The sequence below is a fragment of the Staurois parvus genome, unplaced genomic scaffold (genome assembly GCF_062004578.1).
Source record: "Staurois parvus isolate SC_StPar_1 unplaced genomic scaffold, SC_StPar_1.0 ptg001644l, whole genome shotgun sequence".
NCBI lineage: Eukaryota > Metazoa > Chordata > Amphibia > Anura > Ranidae > Staurois > Staurois parvus.
In genome coordinates this window covers 165,296-190,555 of record NW_028319440.1, presented here as the reverse complement: position 1 = coordinate 190,555, position 25,260 = coordinate 165,296, and the positions used below count along the sequence as shown (strand labels likewise).

Below are 25,260 nucleotides of genomic sequence, written 5' to 3'. Positions count from 1 at the left end.
ATGTTCTCAGATGACCTTGTGAATCCTGCTGATCCTCCGTCACACGTTTGTGTTATTTCCCTACAGGCAGGCTGAAATTTGTGTACTTTATGCCGATGATAAGCAAATCATACTACATTTCCATAAACCAAAGCAGTACACAGACACGAGCAGCATTATGAATGTAATTTATAAAGCCCAACTGTGTTTCAGCAAAAAATATGCATCTATATTAGAGCTGAATAAAAAAAAAAATAAAAAAATAACCCAAATTCGTTTATAACCAAAAATTATAATTTTTCAAAACAAATTTTGACATTTTTTTTTTTATATTATTATTTATGTTTTTTGTTAACATACCGTCGCCATAGTGACACTGTACTACTTGTGGGGGGTGATGAAGATTTGTTTTTCTTTTTTACACTGATTGCTTATACACCCATAAAGTCTGTAAAAGCAATAATTTCTCCTTCTCTCTGGCTGCATTCTTGCAGCCACTGAGAAATACTGTGAGAGCTGTGATTGGTCACAGCTTGTCACATGGTACAAGGCTGTTGAGACTAGCCCTGTAACATGTGATCTCTGTGATCATTCACAAATTTCACTAGTAGTAAGCAATGATGTCAGAAGTGACATCTTGTTTACTACTATTCATGTGATCACTGATTGGCCAATCAGTGGTCACATAATCGGGACCTCACACAGAGGTCCCATACAGCGATCGGTGTTCCACTGTGTCCTGAGGACACAGCGGGCACCAGATCGCGGTGACATACGCTCCCAGGGAGCGCGCACACAGGCAGTGAATACAGGGCTGTTTATAAACAGCCACCCGCTCCTGCACTGCTCCCGCCCGGCCATTTATGTACATGGACCGGATGGGAAGTGGTTAAGCTTTTAGTCTCCAGTCCTTCACTGGTTAGGAAGTTAACACAGATTTAGGAGGAGTCCTGCTATAACACCACCATCATACCTACAGCTCTCCACATCACCAAGTCACAGCTTACTTTCTTGCTCAGCAGTCTCATAAATCTGACATTTTTGTGGCACATTTTGAAATACATAGCAACTGACAATGTGAACAATGAATGCATATGAATGTATAAAATGTAAATATAGATCCTAAATATCTCAATTGCTGGGTGTAGGGATGATTGCATACATACACAGTTTCAGAAAAAAAAAGTATTTATTGTCTCAATTACAATATACCTGTGGTCATGGTTTACGAACTAAACTGCCACTACCATGTCATAGCAAGCACTGTCAAGCACCTGCAAGTCAATTCATCTTACTGGCTAGCTAAACCAGCTCCCAAGGTCAACTGCTTTACCCTGCCCACTCCTGCAATTCGCTGTGATAGCCACTCTAATTGAGCAAGGAATAGAGGAGGGGGAAGGCCAAGCCATAGGAGCTAGACTAGATTACTGCAACAGTAGATTTCTAGGCTTCTAGGCCATTCAAGCAAAAAGAAATAAAAATGAAATTAAATAAAATCTAATTGATGGGGGGGGGGGGGGCTGCTATGGCACAGAAATGGCAGTTAACCAAGTTAAGGCGGAACTAAACCCTCCTATCCAAGGAAGTTGCCGTCCTAGCCTCTGCAACTGCTATGATGCTATGCATGTGATCAGTTATGACAACGGCCATTTGATGGTTTTACAGTTTTTTTGAGATCACAAGAAAATGTGAGTTAGCATTCTCACCAGGCCAGGGATGTAACTGGTTTTTTTTAAACCATTAAATCAATGGGTTTAGTTCCGCTTTAAACTCTGACCAAGTGTTTGTTTCAACTGATACAACCATATAAAATGGAGTGAACTTTTGAATCAATATGAAAGCTACATGAGGAAGCAAATGAATACCTTTCATAGAGTCTTCAAAAGTACAGGACTGTGCGGAGCTGGCAATCTCTTTCTTTATGAGAAGGTTTGGAATGGCTGTCAATGGAAGCGAAAAAATTAATTACACAGCTAAGACCAAACAAGTACAGAGGCCGAAGCCTAGCCGCTGATGACACTGGACTGCAATGAAGTTTATGGAATGCTCCTCGCCTGCCATTGAATTATACTTGTTGCTAGTTCATGCTGTCCTAACAGGAGAATGGGCTTACTAGAGCTGTAGTCTACATGTACAGAAGACCATGAGAGGGAATCACAGAGCAGACATATTCCTTTGTTTATATTTGGGGTCTCCAAACATTCCAGTACAAAGGCCGCAATGGATTTATTACAAATATCTGCAGGCTAATAAAATCCCTATCAAGATCTCTCTTACCTTAGTGTTCCCATCAGAGTACTCTTTACATCAGGTCCCCCATCAGAGTACTCCTTACATCAGGTCCCCCATCAGTCTCCCCTTACATCAGGACCCCCATCAGAGTCTCCCTTTACATCAGGGTCCCCATCAGATTCTCCCCTTACATCAGGGTCCCCATTAGAGTCTCCCCTTACATCAGTACCCCCATCAGATTCCCATCTTACATCAGGACCCCATCACAGTCTCTCCTTACATCAGGAACCCAATCAGAGTCTCCCCTTACATCAGGACCCTCATCAGAGTCTCCCCTTACATCAGGACCCTCATCAGAGTCTCCCCTTACATCAGGACCCTCATCAGAGTCTCCCCTTACATCAAGGTCCCCATTACAGTATACCCTTACATCAAGGATCCAAAAGAGTCTCCCCTTACATCAGGACCCCCATCACAGTCTCCCCTTACATCAGGACCCCCATCACAGTCTCCCCTTACATCAGGACCCCCATCACAGTCTCCCCTTACATCAGGACCCCCATCACAGTCTCCCCTTACATCAGGGTCCCCATTAGAGTTTCCCCTTATAGCAGTACCCCCATCACAGTCTCCCCTTACATCAGGACCCTCATCAGAGTCTCCCCTTACATCAGGGTCCCCATCAGAGTCTCCCCTTACATCAGGGTCCCCATTAGAGTCACCCCTTACATTAGGGTCCCCATTGGAGTCTCCCCTTACATTAGGGTCACCATCGGAGTCTCCTCTTACATCAGGACCCCCATAAGACTCTCCCCTTACATCAGGACCCCCATCATCAGAGTCTACCCTTATATCAGGACCTCCATCAGAGTCTCCCCTTACATCAGAAGCAGAGACCATATACAGTCTTTATGGACTTTAATCCTCAATCAGCGCACATTGAGAATTTGCCACTGACCCTACTGGGGGCCAGATAAAATGTAGTAGCAGGCTGGAGACCCCTGGAGTACATTATCCAGCTGGACCAGTATGCAATACACACTAAAACCCAAGTCCACCTTTTTAGTCAGGGGTAATGGCCCTCCTCTTCCTACCTCATGCTAATAAAGGCTTTCCATTTGCCGCCAAGATCAGTTGTTTGAAAAACCAATAGTTATGCTTTTTATGCAATTTTTGTGTTGCCCAGGGCAGCACAAAACCAAAAATACACCACTGAGTGAAGGTGAGGAGACACTGCAGCCTGGACACCGATCTTCCCCTCTCCTTTACTGATGATGGTTGAGCAGTGTGGGTTGGACTTGCTTTTCCGACGTCATTCTTGCCCTGACAAGAAAGGAGGAAGTGCTGTGGGGCAGCACAAGGAAAGGTAATAAACCTAATAAATTTATGAAATTGCATAAAAGGGAGGGGGGATGAACAGAAAGTATCTTTTAAAGATACGTTCGCTTTTCCACCCACTGGAGAGATAAATAATCAGTTTCTTCTATTGCTGCAGCGGCTAGCAGGATTTTTTTTGGAAACCTTACATGGCTACTTAATGCTGTGTGTGATATCAAAAATTATCTAATCATAGCAATAATCTATTTGAAGGTGTTATTATACGTAAGCAGCTTTTGGGGGGGGTCCATAAAGCAATGTAACATTCCAAGGTTTTACCTTGCAACAGCCGCTATCATACCAGGGTAATCAGGGGCGGACTGACAACTCATGGGGCCCCCGGGCAATAGGGGATCATGGGGCCCCTGTGTCCTTGCCCAAACTCAAAAAAGCCTATGAAAAAGGTACCAGGGGCATCTCATGGGGCCCCCTCCTGCCCCCGGGCCCTCGTTTCCAAATGGTCAGTCCGCCCCTGAGGGTAATACATTTATATAAGCTGAAAAACAGTGAATTGTGGAGCTGACTGATGAGAGTGGATGTACGTACTGCTTCTTATACAAATACTGGATATAAATAAACAGGGAGCAGTTTTACCATACGTTGCACAGCAGAGATTTGCAGCGCACTAAGCAGATGAAGGTGTTGCAGACGAAGGTGTTGGCAGATTACTCACATGGATCTGGAGTGTATGTAAAAGGCTGAACTTCATGAGAGCGGCCTGCATTGGTCACAACAAACATCACAACGGAGACCGGGGAAGTGATGTTCTGGTCATGGTAAGGAGGAACCTTCACAATAAGGTGATTCTAGACAAGCAAAAACATCCGGGTTAAAACAAATGAACAGGAATCACCACACTAACTATACAGAAACAATACAAAATGCAAAGTGAAGGCTCCAGCCAAAACATTACATAAATATGAACTGTTCTATCCCCAAGATATTGAGTAGTGCAATTTAAATGACACCGCTAGTCTGAATATTAAAAATGGCAATTTCACGTGTCACCTACCTACCCTTCTCTGTGCTCTCACTTACCTCTGCAACTTGCCTAAAGCATCTGCCAGTGCTGTAAACATGAGAATGACAGCATAGCACCATACCACAATGACTTGAAATCTCGTTTTCAGCCTGATTTCTGAGAGAAATTAAAGCTAGAAACAACCTAAAAAGTTGCTCCCTGCAATGAAAAGCTGTGTATCCCTTTCTCTTCGGCAGGCAGCCTGAACTCTGTCTCCCAGCATATCCCAAGTCATTTGACTCTTTGGGGTGTTGCGAATGTCTACATCCGCTATCTCTTTCCCTTCCCCCAGCCATGGATGGTTTCAGTCTCAACCAGTTCAGCAAGGACCAGCTGAGATTCGATCCGTCTATAAGCAGGCGGCTGACTGTACCAAAGTCGATCGATCGACTTGGGTACAGTCAGCATGTTGGATTTCTAGCATGTGATTACAGCTAGCAGCTATAGCCGCTAGCAATAATCATTGTGCTCTCCTGGCAGGAATGGCTCCCTGCGCTTTCCTCTCCCGCTGGTAGAACACAATAGCTCCACGGTAGGGATTCCCCCACAAAGACTGGCTGTGCTGATGGGGGAAATCGAGTGATTTTCTTTCCTGCAACCTGTGGTCGCATCATATATGGCTTGCTCTTACTCTTATGTTTACTCTACAGAATTCAGCAGAAATGTAGAGTCCTGCAGGAGGAACCACAACATCTGGCAGAGGACACGGGCATTTGACACTCCAGGAAGTGTCGAATGTGTGAGATTTATCCAGAAGCTGGAAGACAGAGGGGTTTAGACACATGGACCACCAATAGAGGTAAGCATTCAATATTCTAATGCATGGAGCAATTGTTTAGATTTTATCAGTGGGAGCAACAGAGAAAATTGTAAACAAAACCTGCACCTTACCATACCGAACAGGGGTAGAAGTAGCCTCTAGCAGTGACTGTAAATGCCAGCGGTGGCAGTGCCCTGAATTACGGGGCGCCATATTGTATGATGCCACTCCCTATTTGTCTATCACAATGACGGGCAAGCTTAGAAGACAATAGAAATGTGCCAGAGCATGCAGGAAGGCTCTCAACATTTTTGGGAAGTGTCAAAACTGCCATGTGACAGCACCCTAGATTTGGGGTATCACCATTAACAAAGGGATCATGTAAGTATTACAGCTAGGTGCGTGCTCTACAGTAGGTGCTCTACAGTAGGGTCTGTCCATGACCTTCATATTACTAAAAGATGTGCTTTAGGGAAGTTACTATATTTCTGAAAATTATACCAGCCATTAAAAAAACACAAGTACGAACTTCGAAGGAATTCACAGCTGTGTGAACATCACCCATACTGAACGTTACAGAAGATCATTATTTTCTCCATTGTAACACAGAACAGTCTACATTTATTTACCTGGTGGAATAGCTCCATGTCAATTTCAGCCTCAGCTTTCCATGAACCGTCATCTAAACAGAGAGGAACAGACAAAATACATGTTAGATTGTAGGCTGTATTTGGCTTAGCTCCTTCTCCTGCCAAGATAATACATTGTTGAACCCTCAACCCTACTCACATTTCCCTACCCAACATACACATTATACTGCCAAGAGTATTGGGCCGCCAGCCTTTCCACGCACATGGACTTTAATGGCATCCCAGTCTTAGTCCGTAGGGTTCAATATTGAGTTGGCCCCGCCCTTTCCACGTACATGACCTTTAATGGCCCCCCAGTCTTAGTCCGTAGGGTTCAATATTGGGTTGGCCCCGCCCTTTCCACGTACATGACCTTTAATGGCCCCCCAGTCTTAGTCCGTAGGGTTCAATATTGAGTTGGCCCCGCCCTTTCCACACACATGACCTTTAATGGCCCCCCAGTCTTAGTCCGTAGGGTTCAATATTGAGTTGGCCCCGCCCTTTGCAGCTATAACAGCTTCAACTCTTCTGGGAAGGCCGTCCACAAGGTTTAGGAGGGTGTCTATGGGAAGGTTGGACCATTCTTCCAGAAGCACATTTGTCAGGTCAGGCACTGATGTCGGGGGAGGAGGCCTGGCTCGCAGTCTCCGCTCTAATTCATCCCAAAGGTGTTCTATGGGGTTGAGGTCAGGACTCTGTGCAGGCCAGTCAAGTTCCTCCACCCCAAACTGGCTCCTCCATGTCTCTATGGACCTTGCTTTGTGCACTGGTGCGCAGTCATGTTGGAACAGGAAGGGGCCATCCCCAAACTCTTCCCACAAAGTTGGGAGCATGAAATTGTCTTGGTATGCTGACGCCTGAAGAGGTCCCTTCACTGGAACTAGGGGGCAAAGCCCAACCCTTGAAAAACAACCTCAACACCATAATCCCCCCTCCACCAAACCTTACACTTGGCACAATGCAGTCAGGCAAGTACCGTTCTCCTGGCAACCGTCAAACCCAGACACATTCATCAAATTGCCAGAGAAGCATGATTGGTCACTCCAGAGAACATGTCTCCACTGCTTTACACCACGGCATCCGACGCTTTGCATTGCACTTGGTGATGTAAGGCTTGGATGCAGCTGCTCGGCCATGGAAACCGATTCCATGAAGCTCTCTACGCACTGTTGTTGGGCTCATCTGAAGGTCACACCAAGTTTGGAGGTCTTTAGCTATTGACTCTGCAGACAGTTGGCGACTTCTGCGCACTGTGCGCTTCAGCATGCGCTGACCCTGCTTTGTCATGTGACGTGGCCTACCACTTGGTTGTTCCCAGTTGCTTCCACTTTGTTATAATCCCACTAACAGTTGAGCGTGGAATATTTAGTAGCCAGGAAATGTCACGGATGGACTTATTACACAGGTGACCACCTATCACGGGACCGCGCTTGGAGTCACTGAGCTCCTGAGAGCGACCCATTCTTTCACCAATGTTTGTAGAAGCAGTCTGCATGCCTAGAGGCTTGATTGTATACACCTGTGGCCATGGAGGGGATTGGAACACCTGAATCCATTGATTTGGAGGGGATTGGAACACCTGAATCCATTGATTTGGAGGGGATTGGAACACCTGAATCCATTGATTTGGAGGGGTGTCCCAATACTTTTGGCAATATGTATGAGCTTACTTAAGCTGGCCACACATTGATCGCAATTCAATCAGCTCAACAAGGACCAAACAAATTTTGATCCATGTACAGGCACTGTGGTTGAACAGAAGTCAATCTACCAATCATCTTCTGTACCAACACCTTGTTGGATTCTCCCCACTCAATATGCTTGATATAGCCTACAGCGCTGATCAGTGTATTGTGATGGTGGGGAAGTCTTCCCGCTGTCAGAATGCAAAGACACAGAGGAGAGGATTCCCCCATCTCATCAAATGTGTGGATTGGGGAATTGGGTTTTTTTTTTAATTCAACCTGCTGGTTGAATGAAAAACCAAAAAAAAACAAAAAACTGATGAATGGACTGCCTTAGCGGTGTCACACATCCCTACCACACTTCTACAAGCACACATAGCAGGGTTAGTTTGAATGGAAACCAGTTACACTACGAGCCTGTTTTAAAGTGGTTGTAAAGCCTAAACATTTTTTTTTACCCTAATGCATTCCTTGCATTAAAGTGTTACTAAACCCAGTACCCTGCATTCCCTGTCTGGTCTCTCATAGTACATAAAACATGGAAATGCAACTATTTTAGTAAATATAAACTGCTAAATACCTCTTCTCATCAGCAGTATATAGCAGTTTTCTGACTTCTATCAGTGTCCAGCAGAGCACTGGTTAAAGCTTGTAGGAGGAGTTTTCATTCTCCCCTGATTATCCTATGAGGATGCATAACCCCTGACCCTCTGTCTAGACAGTGCTGATTGGCCCTGTACTGATCACATGCACTCTCACAAGGAAAAAAAAAACTCTAGCAATACACACCAAACTAAGCATGTGCAGCATGCCCCCCAAGGCTCTGTTCTATCAATAGATGGATTGGGTACATTAGAAGAAGGGGAGGATCAGAGAAGACAGGACAAACATCCTTTTAACACAATGCAGAGGATTAACCCCTTAGGTTCCACAGTGAGTATAACAAGCATGCTTTACTGCATCTACAGACTGATTGTACTGTTGGGGGTTTAGTAACACTTTAAGGTACAAAAATGTTTAAGTTAAAGTATTGCCCCCTCACCCTCCCTATACTTACCTGAGCCCGATCTACACCCACAGCTGTGCATGAGAGCAGCGGCTCTATCCTCTTCTCCCCACTCTCACAGGCTTTGCTCTGAGCAGCAGGAGCCATTGGTTTCCATTGCTGCCGTCAGTCAAATTCTGTGATGAGGTAAAGGTGGGTGGGGCCAAGCCTCACCGTCTTTGTCAATGGACACAGGCAGCAGGGCTCGGGATCGAGCACACAGGTGTGCCCCGATAGGAAGAGGCTCCCTATGGTAGCACACCGAGAAGAGGAGGAGCCATGAGTGCTGGCAGGGGACCCGAGAAAAGGGGGATCGCCAATCACGGAAGTCACAGAAATGCCATCACAAACCCCCTAAAAGGCCGGTGGCGCAAGCGTTAAGGGGTTAAAGTGGCTATAAACACTTACATATACGCAGTGAAGTGACTGCCCTCAGGTGATACACAGAGATTAAACAAATCCTCCTACGTAAGTTGTACCTGTTTATCTGCAGCAATCTGTTATCTACTTTCTCCAAAAGCACACATTTTACAAAGCATTTCTGAGCTCCAGAAGGCAAGGAGTGGGGATTTGATATCACACACTGAATAGCATAGACTAGGGAGCTGAGTGTAATCTGGGAGTGGAGGAGAAGGATGGCTCCCCCTTCTACACAGTCTCATAGGGAAACATGCACAGCTCAGGCTCTGAGAGCTGATTGGAGGGAAGACACTCCCCCCCCCCCCTTTCACACAGCACATAGGAACAGAAAATAGGCTGTCAATCAAAGGCTGTGCCATCCCCTGTCACTTTTTCTCTTGGTGTCAGGAGAGGAAGGAGGCAGCTGACAGAAATGTCACTTAGTGCTCTGGATTGACACGCACACCTTATAGAGTGATTTGCTTTGTTCATATCTCATGTTCACTTCAAGTGTAAAATTAAATCACAGATCAAAATAACAAATTGTGGCCTGACAAATTATGTTCCAATGTTGATCAAGTAATGGCAAATGATACGAACCGGCAATGTTTTCCTGGAAAACAACCTTGGCTCCTTTCAGGAAGTTCTTTCCAATCAGAAACACCTCTTCCTCCCCTTTGACCGAGCAGCTGTGAAGGCTCTTCTTCAGGATCTCCGGCACTCCGGCAGGCTGAGCTACACCACAGAGAATGAATGTTAGCAGGGCACACAATGGAGGTCCACTTAAAGCGGTAGTTAACTCTGCTTCATCACTTTTACCTACAGGTAAGCTTAAAATATCACTTACCTGTAGGTACCATAAATATCTTCTAAACTGCGTCTATTTACATACCTTTATCTGGCCCTTGGGGCAGTATTCTTCCCACTGACATCAACAAAGGGGCACTATTCCTTCCACTGACACCAATGATGGGGCACTATTCTACTGATACCAATGATGGGGCACTATTCCTTCCACTGATACCAATGATGGGGCACTATTCCTCCTACTGACACCAATGATGGGACACTATTCCTTCCACTGACACCAATGATGGGGCACTATTCCTCCCACTGATACCAATGGTGGGGCACTATTCCTCCCACTGACACCAATGATAGGGCATTATTCCTACCACTGATACCAATGATGGGGCACTATTCCTCCTACTGATACCAATGATGGGGCACTATTCCTCCCACTGATACCAATGACGGGGGCACTATTCCTCCCATCGATACCAATGATGGGGGCACTATTCCTCCCACTGATACCAATGATGGGGCACTATTCCACTGATAACAATGATGGGGCACTATTCCTCCTACTGACACCAACGATATGGGGCATTATTCCTTCCACTGATACCAATGATGGGGCACTATTCCTTCCACTGATACCAATGATGGGGCACTATTCCTTCCACTGATACCAATGATGGGGCACTATTCCTTCCACTGATACCAATGATGGGGCACTATTCCTCCCACTGACACCAATGATGAGGCACTATTCCTCCCACTGACACCAATGATGGAGCACTATTCCTCCCACTGACACCAATGATGGGGCACTATTCCTCCTACTGACACCAACGATGTGGGACATTATTCCTTCCACTGACACCAATGATGGGGCACTAATATTTCCCCTAATACCAAACATGGGACATTGTTAACTCCCATTGGCAATGGTCCAGCCCCCTAAAAGTCTGAAGCACATTAAACTGGCCCTTTGTTTAGAAAGTTTGGAGAACCCTTGTTTAGGAGATATGCGCATGTTTTGCAGCCAGTGACATAACCAGCGCATACACACAGTGCTCTGAATTGTGAGCACACTGAAAGTGCTTTCAGTCCAAAGCTCTGTGCTACGATAGTGACTCCAGTGCGCATATGTGGGAGTGATGTCATTGCCACTCGGCCATTTAAAGTGTCAAGCGCTCACGAACCCGGAGAAGGAAGACCAGATGAACGTGGAAGCATAAATTTGTGTCTTTTAGAATCAGGCTGGAGTTCAGCTTTAAGAAGTGCATTGTGATTGCTTGTACTGAATGCAGCAGGGAGAAACATCCAAGGACTGACTATTTTAACATGAGGTTTATTTAGGGTAGGGACAGCAAGGGCCCAGTGGTTGGCATGTATGCGAATTTCTCCTCTGCATACCAAACAAGGGTTCTCCGACTGATCAAACACAGCAAATACTTTACTCCTGCGCTGGGGATGGACTCCTCAGAGGCTAGGATGACAATGTAAATGTTCTGGAATATGCACTGCTTGCTGCCCTCAACGGACAGGGGTTGTCCAAAGTCACTGAATGCAAAAGAAAAACAAAAAGAGGGTGCACCGGCCTAGTGCATTATCGTTTAAAATATTTATTGAAAGAATAAAAAAGTAGGTATCATACTCACAATGGACATATAAAACACAGGCACATCACAATGAACAAAGGTGTTCAATCAGGGGCGGACTGACCATTTGGAAACTCGGGCACTGCCCGAGGGCCCGGGGTCAGTAGGGGGCCCCATGAGATGCCCCTGGTACCTTTTTCATTGGCTTGAGTTTGGGCAAGGACACAGGGGCCCCATGATCCCCTATTTCCCGGGGGCCCCATGAGTTGTCAGTCCGCCCCTGTGTTCAATCCATTTAGCATCTGAGTCTACAACGATGGAACCTTGGATGACCAACTGGCTGACACGTTTCGAGGACTCAGTCTCATCCTCAGGGCCTCTGAGGAAGAGGCTGAGTCCTCGAAACGCGTCAGACAGTTGGTCTTCCAGGGTTCCATCGTTGTAGACTCAGATGCTATATGGATTGAACACAGGGGCGGACTGACAACTCATGGGGCCCCCGGGAAATAGGGGATCATGGGGCCCCTGTGTCCGTGCCCAAACCCAAAAAAAACCTATGAAAAAGGTACCAGGGGCATCTCATGGGGCCCCCTACTGACCCCGGGCCCTCGGGCAGTGCCCGAGTTTCCAAATGGTCAGTCCGCCCCTGATTGAACACCTTTGTTCATTGTGATGTGCCTGTGTTTTATATGTCCATTGTGAGTATGATACCTACTTTTTTATTCTTTCAATAAATATTTTAAACGATAATGCACTAGGCCGGTGCACCCTCTTTTTGTTTTTCTTTTGCATTCAAGGGTTCTCTGACCACCAGATACCTGAACACTGTAAGTGGTATCAGACTGTAAAGCTCTCAGGATCAGGGCCCTCTTAACCCTCTTGTATTGAATTGCACTGTAACGCTACTGTCTCCCTTTATAATGTAAAGCGCTGTGCAAACTGTTGGCGCTATATAAATTATTACAGTAGACAGGTGCATTGCAGCAATGCTTCGATAACAAAAAAAACTGTAGAAATTTGAGTATTTCAACACAGTCTCCCACTGAATGTGCCAAAATGTATATGAAATATGTCATCAAGCATTAGTACATGTGAAAGAAAGAGAAAGCAGCACTTTACTCACTACAGAGAATTGGTGATGAAGGGGTTTGCAGTGTCAGAATTGAGCCATCTTTCCGAGGGATGTTGACTCTGAAGACAAGTCTGGCCCGTGTGCTTTTCTTCTTGGAACCAGCGACCCCTATCCGAGCTTCAACATCTGCGTTACGCAGCTTCAGAATCCCAACGCAGTCCACGCTATGAAACAAGGCCAAAGTAGAGAGTCACATGAAATCATGAGGTTAACGGAACCTTTGGAAATTTGCCTATGGTACGACTGACACTCTGCTGTTACGTAAAGACATTTTGGGACACATACAGTATGCAAGCAGTTTTACAAACATATACTGGTAGAAACTTCAGTCAGTTTGCGAACACCACATTCACATTGTGGTAGGAAATTACCCTGCACTTGCTGCAAAACTATGAGGAGGACCTGAAGGCAGTAAGAAAAGAGAGGGAGACTTTGATGAAAATCAACAGATGCACTGAAACATTTGTGAAGCAAGTGAGACGGAATCTCTGCCATTGCTCAGCAGGTTTTCCCCTTTCCTTATTGAAATTGTATCTTAAGTTTTATGGGGTCCCCTGCCGGCACTCTAAGATTTTCCTCTTCTCAGTGTGCCACCATAGGAAGATACTTCTTATGGTGGCACACATGCAATTTCTGAGTCTATTGACAATTTAGATAACCAAGTGCAACTTGCAGTGAAGGAAATAAGTATTTGATCCCCTGCTGATTTTGAATGTTTTCCTACTCACAAAGAAATGATCAGTCTCAAATCGAATGGTAGGTATATTGTAACACTGAGCGACAGAATAGCAAAAACAAAATTCAAAAGAAGTGCTTGTCTAACAAATGATGTATTAACAGATAAGTACCGTATTTGCCGGCGTATAAGACGACTTTTCAGCCCCTGAAAATCTTCTGAAAAGTCGGGGGTCGTCTTATACGCTGGTATACGGCGAGCCGGTGTGTCAGGGCGGCACTTTTTCCAGGGGCGGTGTCCTCCAACGGACACTAAGTACAGGGGTGGGCAGAGGGGCTGCTGTACCTTACCTGGCTCCGGTCCCGGTCCCACGATGATCCGGTCCAGGAAGCGTGGCTGCTCCTTCTTTCAGTTCGGCTGCTCGATGGTCACGCTGCCGCTCGGCTCCGCCTCCTCACCGGTGATTGGGCGCCAGCGCACACAGGCGACCAATCACCGGCGAGGAGGCGGAGCCGAAAGGCCCCGCGAAAATCAAGCTGCCGAACTGAAAGAAGGAGCAGCCGCTCCTCTCCCCCACTGACACTAACGATGGGGCACTATTCCTTCTCCACACTGACACCAATGATGGGGCACTATTCCTCCTCTCCACTGACACCAATGATAGGGCACTATTCTCCCCACTGACACCAATGATGGGGCACTATTCCTCCCCCACTGACACCAATGATGGGGCACTATTCCTCCCCCACTGACACCAATGATGGGGCACTATTCCTCCCCCACTGACACCAATGATGGGGCACTATTCCTCCCCCACTGACACCAATGATGGGGCACTATTCCTCCCCCACTGACACCAATGATGGGGCACTATTCCTCCCCCACTGACACCAATGATGGGGCACTATTCCTCCCCCACTGACACCAATGATGGGGCACTATTCCTCCCCCACTGACACCAATGATGGGGCACTTTTCTCCCCACTGATACCAATGATGGGGCACTATTCTCCCCACTGACACCAATGATGGGGCACTATTCCTCCCCCACTGACACCAACCATGGGGCACTATTCCTCCTCCCCGCTGACACCAACCATGGGGCACTATTCCTCCCACTGACTAATGATGGGGCACTATTCCTCCCACTGACTAATGATGGGGCACTATTCCTCCCACTGACTAATGATGGGGCACTATTCCTCCCACTGACTAATGATGGGGCACTATTCCTCCCACTGATACCAATGATGGGGCGCTATTCCTCCCACTGACACCAATGATGGGGCATGATTCCTCCCACTGACACCAATGATGGGGCATGATTCCTCCCACTGATACAAATGATGAGGCACTATTCCTCCCACTGACACTAATGATGGGGCACTATTTCATCCACTAATACCAATGATGGGGCACTATTCCTCCCACTGGCACTAATGATGGGACACTATTCCTCACACACTGACACTACTGATGGGGCACCATTAGTGTCAGTGGGAGGAGTAGTGCCTCATCATTGGTATCAGTGGGAGGAATAGTGCCCCATCATTGGTATCAGTGGGAGGAATAGTGCCCCATCATTAGTGTCAGTGGGAGGAATAGTGCCCCATCATTGGTATCAGTGGGAGGAATAGTGCCCCATCATTGGTATCAGTGGGAGGAATAGTGCCCCATCATTGGTGTCAGTGGGAGGAATAGTGCCCCATCATTGGTATCAGTGGGAGGAATAGTGCCCCATCATTGGTGTCAGTGGGAGGAATAGTGCCCCATCATTGGTATCAGTGGGAGGAATAGTGCCCCATCATTGGTGTCAGTGGGAGGAATAGCACCCCATCATTGGAATACCATACTGAAATACCATACCATATTGAAATCAAATCTGATGTTTTTTTATTTGGTGTGCGTTGAAAGAGGGGTAGTCTTATACGGCGAGTATAGCTCAAACCCTATATTTTAACAGGAAAAGTAGGGGGTCGTCTTATACGCCCAGTCGTCTTATACGCCGGCAAATACGGTATTTGATCCCGTTCACAAAACATGACTTAGTACTTGGTGGCAAGAGGTCAGACGTTTCCTGTAGTTGGCCACCAGGTTTGCACACATCTCAGGAGGGATTTTGGCCCACTCCTCTTGGCAGATCCTCTCCAAGTCATTAAGGTTTGGTGGCTGACATTTGGCAACTCGAACTTTCAGCTCACGCCACAGATTTTCACTCGGATTAAGGTCTGGAGACTGGCTAGGCCACTCCAGGACCTTCATGTGCTTCTTCTTCAGCCACTCCTTTGTTGCCTTGGCCGTGTGTTTTGGGTCATTGTTATGCTGGAACACCCATCCACCACCCATTTTCAATGCCCTGGCTGAGGGAAGAAGGTCCTCACCCAAGATTTGATGGTACATTGCCCCGTCCATCGTCCCTTTGATGCGGTTCAGTTGTCCTGTCCCCTTAGCAGAAAAAAACTCCTAAAGCAGAATGTTTCCACCACCATGTTTGACAGTTGGGATGGTATTCTTGGGGTCATAGGCAGCATTCCTTCTCCTCTAAACACGGCGAGTTGAGTTGATGCCAAAGAGCTGGATTTTGGTCTCATCTGACCACAAAACTTCTTAACCAGTCCTCCTCTGCATCATTCAGATGTTCAGTGGCAGACTTCAGACAGGCCTGGACATGTGCTTTGTTGAGTAGAGGGACCTTGCGGGCACTGCAGGATTTCAGTCCTTGTCGGCGTAGTGTGTTACCACTTGTTTTCTTGGTGACTGTGGTCCCATCTGCCTGGAGATCATTGACAAGATCCTCACGTGTAGTTGTGGGATGATTCCTCACTGTTCTCATGATCATTGACACTCCACGAGGTGAGATCTTGCATGGTGCACCAGACCTAGGGAGACTGACAGTTGTTTTGTGTTTCTTCTATTTGCGAATGATTGCATCAACTGTTGTCACCTTCTCACCAAGCTGCTTGGCCATAGTTTGGTAGCCCAGTCCAGCCTTGTGTAGGTCTATAATCTTGTCCCTGACATCCTTGGACAGCTCTTTGGTCTTTGCCATGGTGGAGAGTTTGGAATCTGATTGATTGCTCCTGTGGACAGGTGTCTTTTATACAGGTAACAAAATGAGATTAGCAGCACTCCCTTTAAGAGACTGCTTCTAATCTCAGGTTGTTACCTGTATGAAAGACGCCTGGTAGCCAGAAATCCTGCAGAATGATAGGGGATCAAATACTTATTTCCCTCATGAACATGCAAATCAGTGCATCATTTGTTAGACATGCATTTCTTTTGAATTTTTTGTTCCTATCATGTCTCTCAGTGTTACAATACACCGAACATTCGATATTTGGACCGATCATTTCTTTGCGAGTGGGCAAACATTCAAAATCAGCAGGGGATCAAATACGCATTTCCTTCACTGTACGTAAGCGTTCACCTTTGTGCATGAGGGGCAGGGGGAGTGCGCAGGGGCGCTTTAAATTTTTTCCTCTTTATCTATTTTATATATTTATATTTTAAAGCACTGTTATTGTTATCACAATGAATGTAAACATCCCTTGTGATAGCAATAGGGAAAGCTTCAGATCAAACACAGATCAGTTTGATCTGAAGATTTCCTTTGGCCTGTAATGGATGGTAAACAACAACCAGCCAAAACCAGAAGTGACTAAATACTCATCACTTTCAGTTTCAAATACCATAGCCACTTCACATCCGGACACTTTCACCCCCTTCCTGTGCAGACCAATTTTCAGCTTTCAGCGCTATCACACTTTGAATGACAATTGCGCGCTCATTCAACACTGTACCCATATGAATTTTTTAGCAATTTTTTAGACAGATACATTTTTATTTTGGTGGTATTTATTCACCGCTGGGATTTTTTTTTTTTTTTTTTGCTATATAAATGAAAAAGTCAAACAATTAAAAAAAAAGTGTTTTTCTTCAAAATTTGCAAATAATCTTTCTACATAAATCTTGGCCAACATATATTCAGTTATCTTTTTAGTAAAAAATAATAAACCAAGTTAGTTTATAACCAAAAATTATAATTTTTAAAAGTTTTTTACATTTTTATATTATTATTTATGCTTTGTTTTTTTTTTAACATACTGTCACCCTAGCAGAGACAGTATGTTAATGGGGGTGATGAAGATTTTTTTTTTAATTTTTTTTTTTTTTTACACTGATTGCTTTTACACTCATGAAGGCTGTAAAAGCAATCATTTCTCCTCTCTGGCTGCATTCTTGCAGTCATTGAGAAATACTGTGTGAGCTGTCATTGGTCACAGCTTGTCACATGTTGTGAATAGCCTTGTACCATGTGATCTGAGTGCAGGGGCGGACTGACCATTTGGAAACTCGGGCACTGCCCGAGTGCCGGGGGTCAGTAGGGGGCCCCATGAGATGCCCCTGGTACCTTTTTCATAGGCTTTTTTGAGTTTGGGCAAGGACACAGGGGCCCCATGATCCCCTATTGCCCGGGGGCCCCATGAGTTGTCAGTCCGCCCCTGTCTGAGTGATCATTCACAAATTTCACTAGTAGTAAGCAATGATGTTAGAAGTGACATCTTGCTTACTACTATTCATGTGATCACTGATTGGCCAATCAGTGATCACATGATCAGGACCTCACACAGAGGTCCCGTACATCGATCGGTGTTCCACTGTGTCCAGAGGACACAGCAGGCACCAGATCGCGGTGCCACGCACTCCCAGGGAGCGCACACGGGCAGTGAATGCGGGGACCGTTTATAAATAGCCACCCACTCCTGCACTGCTCCCGTCTGGTCGTTTATGTACATGGTCCGGACGGGAAATGGTTAAGCTTTTTGTCTCCAGTCCCTCACATGGTACAAGGCTGTTGTGAATAGCCCTGTACCATGTGATCTCTGTGATCATTCACAGATTTCACACGTAGTAAGCAATGATGTCAGAAGTGTTGATTGGAGATGTTCCAATCTTCGATTAGCTCTATGGTAAGCCAACTTCATTCTAGGCTCGCCGGTGGGACAATAGAGCCCAGAGAGGCACCGGAAGGCGGTGTCATCCCACCTTTCACCTAATTAGCCGCCAGCCCTAAAACACAATACCAGGATGCCTGTAGCCGGCACCATTCTGGTATACCACTTTACACCTACAATGTAAATATACGTATTGTGGTCTTCAAGGTGGTTAAACTAGACTTCCACTTCTTGATAAATTCTGTATTTGCTCAACAAAGATACTGAATAGATGACATAAATGAAATCGCAGATTTTGCAGATGCCATGACATATAGGGCCACAGAAGAAGGCAGGGGAAGAGTCTCGGGGTGAGTTTAAGGTTTTTCATTCCAGGTGTTTCAGGAAGGTCTGCATTCCTTCTACAGTTCATTGGTGATAGAATCTGGTATTTCTGCATTTCAGATAAAAGTGTGTGATAAGAGCCAATCCATGCAGCCAGCACACATGGCACATGTCACATAAAGCTGTCACATGAGGGCACAGCTTCCTTTTCTCCCCGGGGCAGGTGGATGCTGGTAGTTCAGTTACTTACGCTAGAGTCATCATGTTGCTGGGCTCCAGCATGACCTCTATGACTGTGGTGCCCTCTATGTCCACCTCCTTGCAGGGAGTCGTGTTCCTCCCGGTAACTCTGCAGGCCTGGTAGAATCCATGCGGCTTCACTCGACCAGAATCATTGCCTACGAAGACTTGAAGCACCACAGGCTCATTATGACCTTCCAGCTGGAAAAGAGTAATAGAGGCTGACATAAATATCCCTTGCTAATGAGTGTGAGGAGCACAGGGCACACACATTACAAGGAGCGCACAAGGAACCACACTAACTAAACTTGCAAGCATGGCAAAAACAACCTCCCCCCCCCCCAGGTATAGAGAGCTTTCCACATTAACAGCTTCAGCCACTTCTCCCCCATCGCGATCCATCTTTTAAAAGAGTATTTCTGGTAAAAATTAAAACTCAAGTGAGGTACATCTCCGCAACACACCCACATTTCCTCACATTTTATCTCTTTAAAAAAATGTTGCAAATGCAGAAAAATAAAACCTGCTGATCTGCTACAAATCCAGTGTGCGCCTAACTTTCTGAAGACGCAGTACTCCCGCTGAACTGAAATCCCACGCAGTGTTGTCATCCCTTCCCAGTTCTCTCCTGCTGAACTACAGAACAACTTCCCCTCTCCTCTCGAGAGAATCAGGAAACCAAAAGAAATTAAAAACGAGGAAATTACCACACTCAGAAAAAAGTATTACTATAAATACTCTTTGCCACAATAAAAGGAAGAAACTATTAATAGGTACCTACCCCCCCCCCCCCCCTCATATATGGTAAATATGGTAGAGGAGGAGGGGAGGAGGACTTAATGTGGAACTTCCCCTCTTCAATGAGGTTCCCCTTTAACAGCACCCCAAACACAGAGGTACTAAAAGTACCATGTGATCTGATTGCAGTGTGTTTCCAACTGTAGTACATGCACTGCTTTTGATGTGGTGCGATTTCAGCCCATTCAAAATTAATAGGCTGAGATCGCACTGCAGAGAACTGCATGTGAATTGCACAAGAACACACACGCTCCTGTGCAGTTCAAATGCAGTCCCTAGTGTGAATGAGCCCTTAGACAACTGCCTAAAACTCTCCCGGGAGACTTAGTTAAAAAGGTAATAAAACCAAAACCAAACATTCATTAAATAACATGGAAAGAAGAAAAAGTGAGCGCTATATATCAAAGCAGCTGGAACACCAAAAAAAGGTACCGATACAACCTCTCCAAAATTAATTATATTATATTATTCATTATATTACAGCTTGCTAATTCTTAGATGTGATGGCTGCATTAGTTTTCCTTTTAGGCTTTCTTTCCTTTATTTTTACCTGTGACCCGGCCAGTAAGTCTGTTGTTTGTCAACAGAACAAGGTGTTCTGCTGAGGCAAACCATTTACTACAGACAAAGGTGCTTAAAATTATCAACTTTTATTTATGTAAAACCTTTATCCTCTTAGGTTGTAAGCTCCAAGGAGCAGAGCCCTCCTAACCCTCTTGTATTGAACTGTATTGTTGCTGTATTGTCTCCCTTTATATTGTAAAGCGCTGAGCAAACTGTTGGCGCCATATAAATCCTGTATAATAATAATAATATAAATCCTGTATAATAATAATATAAATCCTGTATAATAATAATATAAATCCTGTACAATAATAATAATAATAATTTAAATCCTGTATAATAATAATAATAATATAAATCCTGTATAATAATAATATAAATCCTGTACAATAATAATAATAATAATTTAAATCCTGTATAATAATAATAATAATATAAATCCTGTATAATAATAATATAAATCCTGTATAATAATATAAATCCTGTACAATAATAATAATAATTTAAATCCTGTATAATAATAATAATGATAATAATAATACTAATATCCTGAATGGGAAAAAAAACAAACCAGCTGTAACTGTGTGAGCTGGAATTCAGCTTCAATTCGTTAGTGTATCTAAATCTGTTATTACATCTAACATTTTCCCTTCCCCCAGACTGACAATGCTGCTGTCCAAAGGTGCTCCTTCATACAGAGTGGGGGCGCTCTATACAGGAGGGGTGTTAAGCTGGCCATACACCTGTAGATTTTTGGATGGGAATATTCGTACGAAAATTCTTTGACCATTCCGTGAATGGACGAATGTCGTTCGAAAATTGCCTTTTGCTTTTAACATTCGAGTTTAAAATGAATATAATTTCTGAATGATAACCACATATACTGGCTGAAAATTCGTCTGATAGAGAAAAGTTTTCCTTCCTGCCCCTTCGAATTTTCCCGTCACTGCGGTCAAAAACAAACATCGATTTGACCAAACTGACGATTAGAAAATCAAACGAATATTCTTGAACGAAAATCTATACGTGTATGGCCAGCTTTACTGGCCAAATCACCAGGTGAAGACAGCGGGGGAAAAGCTTAAAAGAAAAAAAAAGCAGCCACCACATCTAATGATTATTAATTTGCAATATATTACTTTTTTAGTTTGGGTTTGGTTTAAGATGGCCATTCATGGAACGAAATTCGGCCAATTCAGTTAAATTTTGATCCATCTATGGTAATTCCCGTTCATGAGAAATCGATCTATCGATCAACCTTTCATGAATAGGTATGTTGGGAAATCCCTGTTTGATCAGCAGATACAGCTAATGGGCTGCAGCGCTGATCAGTGTATTCTGATGGCAATCAATGAGAACCTAGCCTAAAGCCTATGATTATCCTAATTAAAAACAGAAAAATCAGCACAAGGGATATAACTTACAGTTAGTAATATTGTGTGCTTAGTGCTGATTCATTGTGTTTTAAGAGAAATTTTTATCTTTCCTGCTTCCACCACCCCCCAAGTTCTACAGCTTCTACAAATGAGACAGGATTTATGAATGGAGGAGGAAGAGCTATCAATCATCTGCCCGTCCTCCATCAGGAGAACCTGTGTCACTCAGTACGGATTCTATGAATGGCAGATCTGGCAGGAAAGGGCAGGCATAGTTGTTATTATTATTATTATTATTATTATACAGTATTTATAAAGCGCCAATAGTTCGCTCAGCGCTGTACATTATAAAGGGGGACAGAACATGTGACAGAACAATACCAATACAATGCAAAACATGAGGGGATCGAGGGCCCTGCTCTTTCGAGCTTACAATCTAGAAGGGACGGGATAGTGATACAGGAGGAGATAGCTGTGGGGGATGGAGTGGTAGGAAGAGTGGAGGAGGTCGGTCAAGTTAGCAGGGGGTGGGGTAGGCTTCCCTGAAGAGATGGGTTTTCAGGGTGCGCCTAAAGGAGAGTAGGTGATAATCTGATGGGTTGGGGCAGGGAGTTCCAGAGGATGGGTGACACCCTGGAGAAGTCCTGGAGGCAGGCATGGGAGGAGGAGACCAGGGAACTAGAGAGAAAGAGGTCTTGTGAGGAGCGGAGTGTGCGTGCTGGGTGGTACTTGGATATTAGGTCGGTGATGTAGTTCGGGGCAGTATGGTGGATGGCTTTGTACGTCAGTGTTAAGATTTTGAATTTGATTCATTGCGCAATCGGAAGCCAGTGGAGGGATTGGCAGAGGGTGGCGGAAACGGAGCGGTTGGAAAGGTGAATGAGTCTGGCAGCCGTATTCAGGATGGACTGAAGCGGGGATAGCCAGCGGTGAGGCAGGCCAGTGAGGAGGGAGTTGCAGTAGTCGAGTCGTGATATGATGACGGAGTGGATGAGCTGTTTAGTGGTTTCTGGGGTTAGGAACGTGTGGATTTTGGCGATGTTGCGGAGGTGGAGTCTGCACGAGTTTGTTAAAGATTGGACTTGGGACTGGAAGGATAGGTTGGAGTCCAGAATGACACCAAGTACTCTGGCCTGCGGGGCGGGTTTGATGGTGGCGTTGTTGGATGTGATGGAGAAGTCAATGGGGGGTGGTGTCCGGTACTAGGTAATATCTCTTAAGCGCTCCTGACAGCCCCTTAGCTGTATTAACCCTCTGCCACACGAGAAGATTACAGCGGTGGTGGGTGATCTGTGTGAGATGAAAATTTCTCCTAAAACAAGAAGGGATACAACATACTGACTGTAAGTTATGTCCCTTTGTGCTGATTTTTCTGTTTTTAATTAGGATAATCATAGACTTTAGGCTAGGTTCTCATTGATTGCCATCAGAATAAAAATCCGGCCAACCCGAATATGTTGTCCAGTGTTCCTGTCATACAGCCACTCCAACAGTAAGGGCTCATTTACATATGCTTCAAAATGTGGCATTTGACACACATTTTTTAAAAGCACTCTGAATGCCAATAAAAGCCTGTCACTAAATAAAATGGTAAGCTTACAGTCCTGTTTACACCTTGCATTCATTTTGTTTCAAAAACTATACCCCATGTCACTTTCTTGGTCCTCCAAAGCCTCCATAGAAGTCTATGACAAGGCTCGCTAACAGCACCTGCAGCTTTTGAGAGGCTTTTATTCTGCTTTCGCTTCACTTTGTTTTGGAGGTTTTGCTGATATGAGATATCCCAGGATGCACTGGGAAACCAACAAGTGAACCGGAAAGATGTCATCAGAAGTCACTTCCGGCTCATGTGTATATATTCTGGGAGTGTCTGGTGCAGGCGTCACAGGTGTGCAGTGAGGGGTAGCAGAAAGGTGAGTGGGGGTCTGGACTGGAGCAGTGCCATTAGCAGAAAGTACATGTGGTGTGCAACATAGGACCGCTAAAGCAGAAGGTGTGTGGGGACTGGAGAGAGAAAACGGAGTGGCAGAGGATCAACAGAGCTGGGGCACTGGAGCACGAGAAACTAGCAAAGTTGCATGTGGTGCGCGGCACAGAAGCAATATAGCAGGAGGTGGACAGGGACTAGAGAGACAGGAGGGCCAACAAACCAGAGGATTAGCAGAGCTGGGGGTTACTACTGAGTGGGGGATCAGCAGAGCTGGGGGTTACTTCTGAGCAGGGGATCAGCAAAGCAGGAGGTACTACCGAGCAGGGGATCAGCAAAGCTGGGGGTACTACTGTGCAGGGGATCAGCAGAGCGGGAGGTACTACTGAGCAGGGGATCGGCAGAGCTGGGGGTACTACTGAGCAGGGGATCGGAAGAGCTGGGGGTACTACTGAGCAGGGGATCGGAAGAGCTGTGGGTACTACTGAGCAGGGGATCGGAAGAGCTGGGGGTACTACTGAGCAGGGGATCGGAAGAGCTGGGGGTACTACTGAGAGGGGGATCAGTAGAGTGGGAGGTACTACCGAGCATGGGATCGGCAGAGCTGGGGGTACTACTGAGCAGGGGATTAACAGAGCGGTAGGTATTATGGAGCAGGGGATTGGCAGAGCTGGGGGTACTACTGAGCAGGGGATCAGCAGAGCGGGAAGTACTACCGAGCAGAGGATTGGCAGAGCTGGGGGTACTACTGAGTAGAGGATATGCTGAATGAGGGTACTAATAAGCTGGGGATCTGCTAAATGAGGGTTCCAATGAGCCTGAGTTCTACTGAGCCCCTTTAAAACAAATAGAAAATTAACACACATACAAGGCATTTGCCAAGCTTCATTAAGACTTCAAAAAAGCATAAAAAATTCACGTTGAAGAGCTAGACACTTTAATGTGTGTTAACGTCAAAGAAAGTGTAAATGAGTCCTAAAGAATCTCTGATGATTTGGTATTGATTCTCTGGTCTTCTTAAATGTTGTGTCCACTGCAGAAATCATAGTTGCAACCACACCTCTGACTGTAGAGAATCCTCAATGTTCCAACAAGCTCTCCTCTGTAGCCTATCTCCAAACACTTACCTTAACCGTAGGAAATCCCTGTTGTGTGCGGTCTTTGACAGAACCGCGACTCCCCTCCGTCAGATATCTAGCACGATGTTGAGTCTCCGGCTGCACCACGATCTTCAGTTCTTTTCCCTCGCTCTTACTGGGAAACTGTTCACACAACACAGGGTTCTTCTTCCCTCCTTTCTGGGTGTCTGACGCTCTGAATGAAATTAAAGTGCAATGAGTTCCATGCTTGAAAAGACCACTATAAACTAGAGTGTGAATGTAGAGGAGACTATTCTCTTTACTAATCTACTACAGGGTCTGTGGATTACCTACACACAACGGGGGCATCTGTTTTATGGAAAGGACTCTATTGGTGGCAATATGATCTTTACTAAAGACTAGTCAGATCATGAGGCCACAGGGCACTTTCTGCTGTTATAAGGTTACTAGCCCTACGTGAGTTTCAAGGATGTATCCTCTTTTTTCCCCCCTCTATCTATATAATAAAACCAGGGGATACACTTTATAAGTGATATGTTCCTTGTGTACTACTAGTGTATCATTCCGCGAGTGTGGCAACAAAGCACTCAACGCTCGTCTCATCACATATTGTAATACACCGGTCCTGAGCCGAGTTTTCTGATCGGTAGTAGA

The 25,260-nt window shown here is 45.3% G+C and overlaps 1 protein-coding gene across 8 annotated transcripts in view; it reads right to left on the bottom strand.

Moving 5' to 3' along the window:
* Nucleotides 1–25,260, bottom strand: part of NFAT5 (nuclear factor of activated T cells 5) — a 132,698-nt gene that overhangs the window by 37,415 nt on the left and 70,023 nt on the right. For 7 of the 8 annotated variants that reach the window (XR_016308602.1, XM_089663267.1, XM_089663272.1 and 4 more), the window contains 7 exons: nt 24,634–24,820; nt 18,852–19,042; nt 12,638–12,810; nt 9,728–9,862; nt 5,999–6,051; nt 4,262–4,394; nt 1,845–1,919 (listed from right to left, as the gene is read on the bottom strand). Coding sequence is in view for 7 of the 8 variants with exons in the window: in XM_089663267.1 (XP_089519393.1) it covers nt 1,845–1,919; nt 4,262–4,394; nt 5,999–6,051; nt 9,728–9,862; nt 12,638–12,810; nt 18,852–19,042; nt 24,634–24,820 (947 nt within the window). In the remaining variant the exon portion in view is untranslated. The remainder of the gene's footprint in view (nt 1–1,844; nt 1,920–4,261; nt 4,395–5,998; nt 6,052–9,727; nt 9,863–12,637; nt 12,811–18,851; nt 19,043–24,633; nt 24,821–25,260) is intronic. The other variant, XM_089663268.1, reaches the window with a different exon arrangement.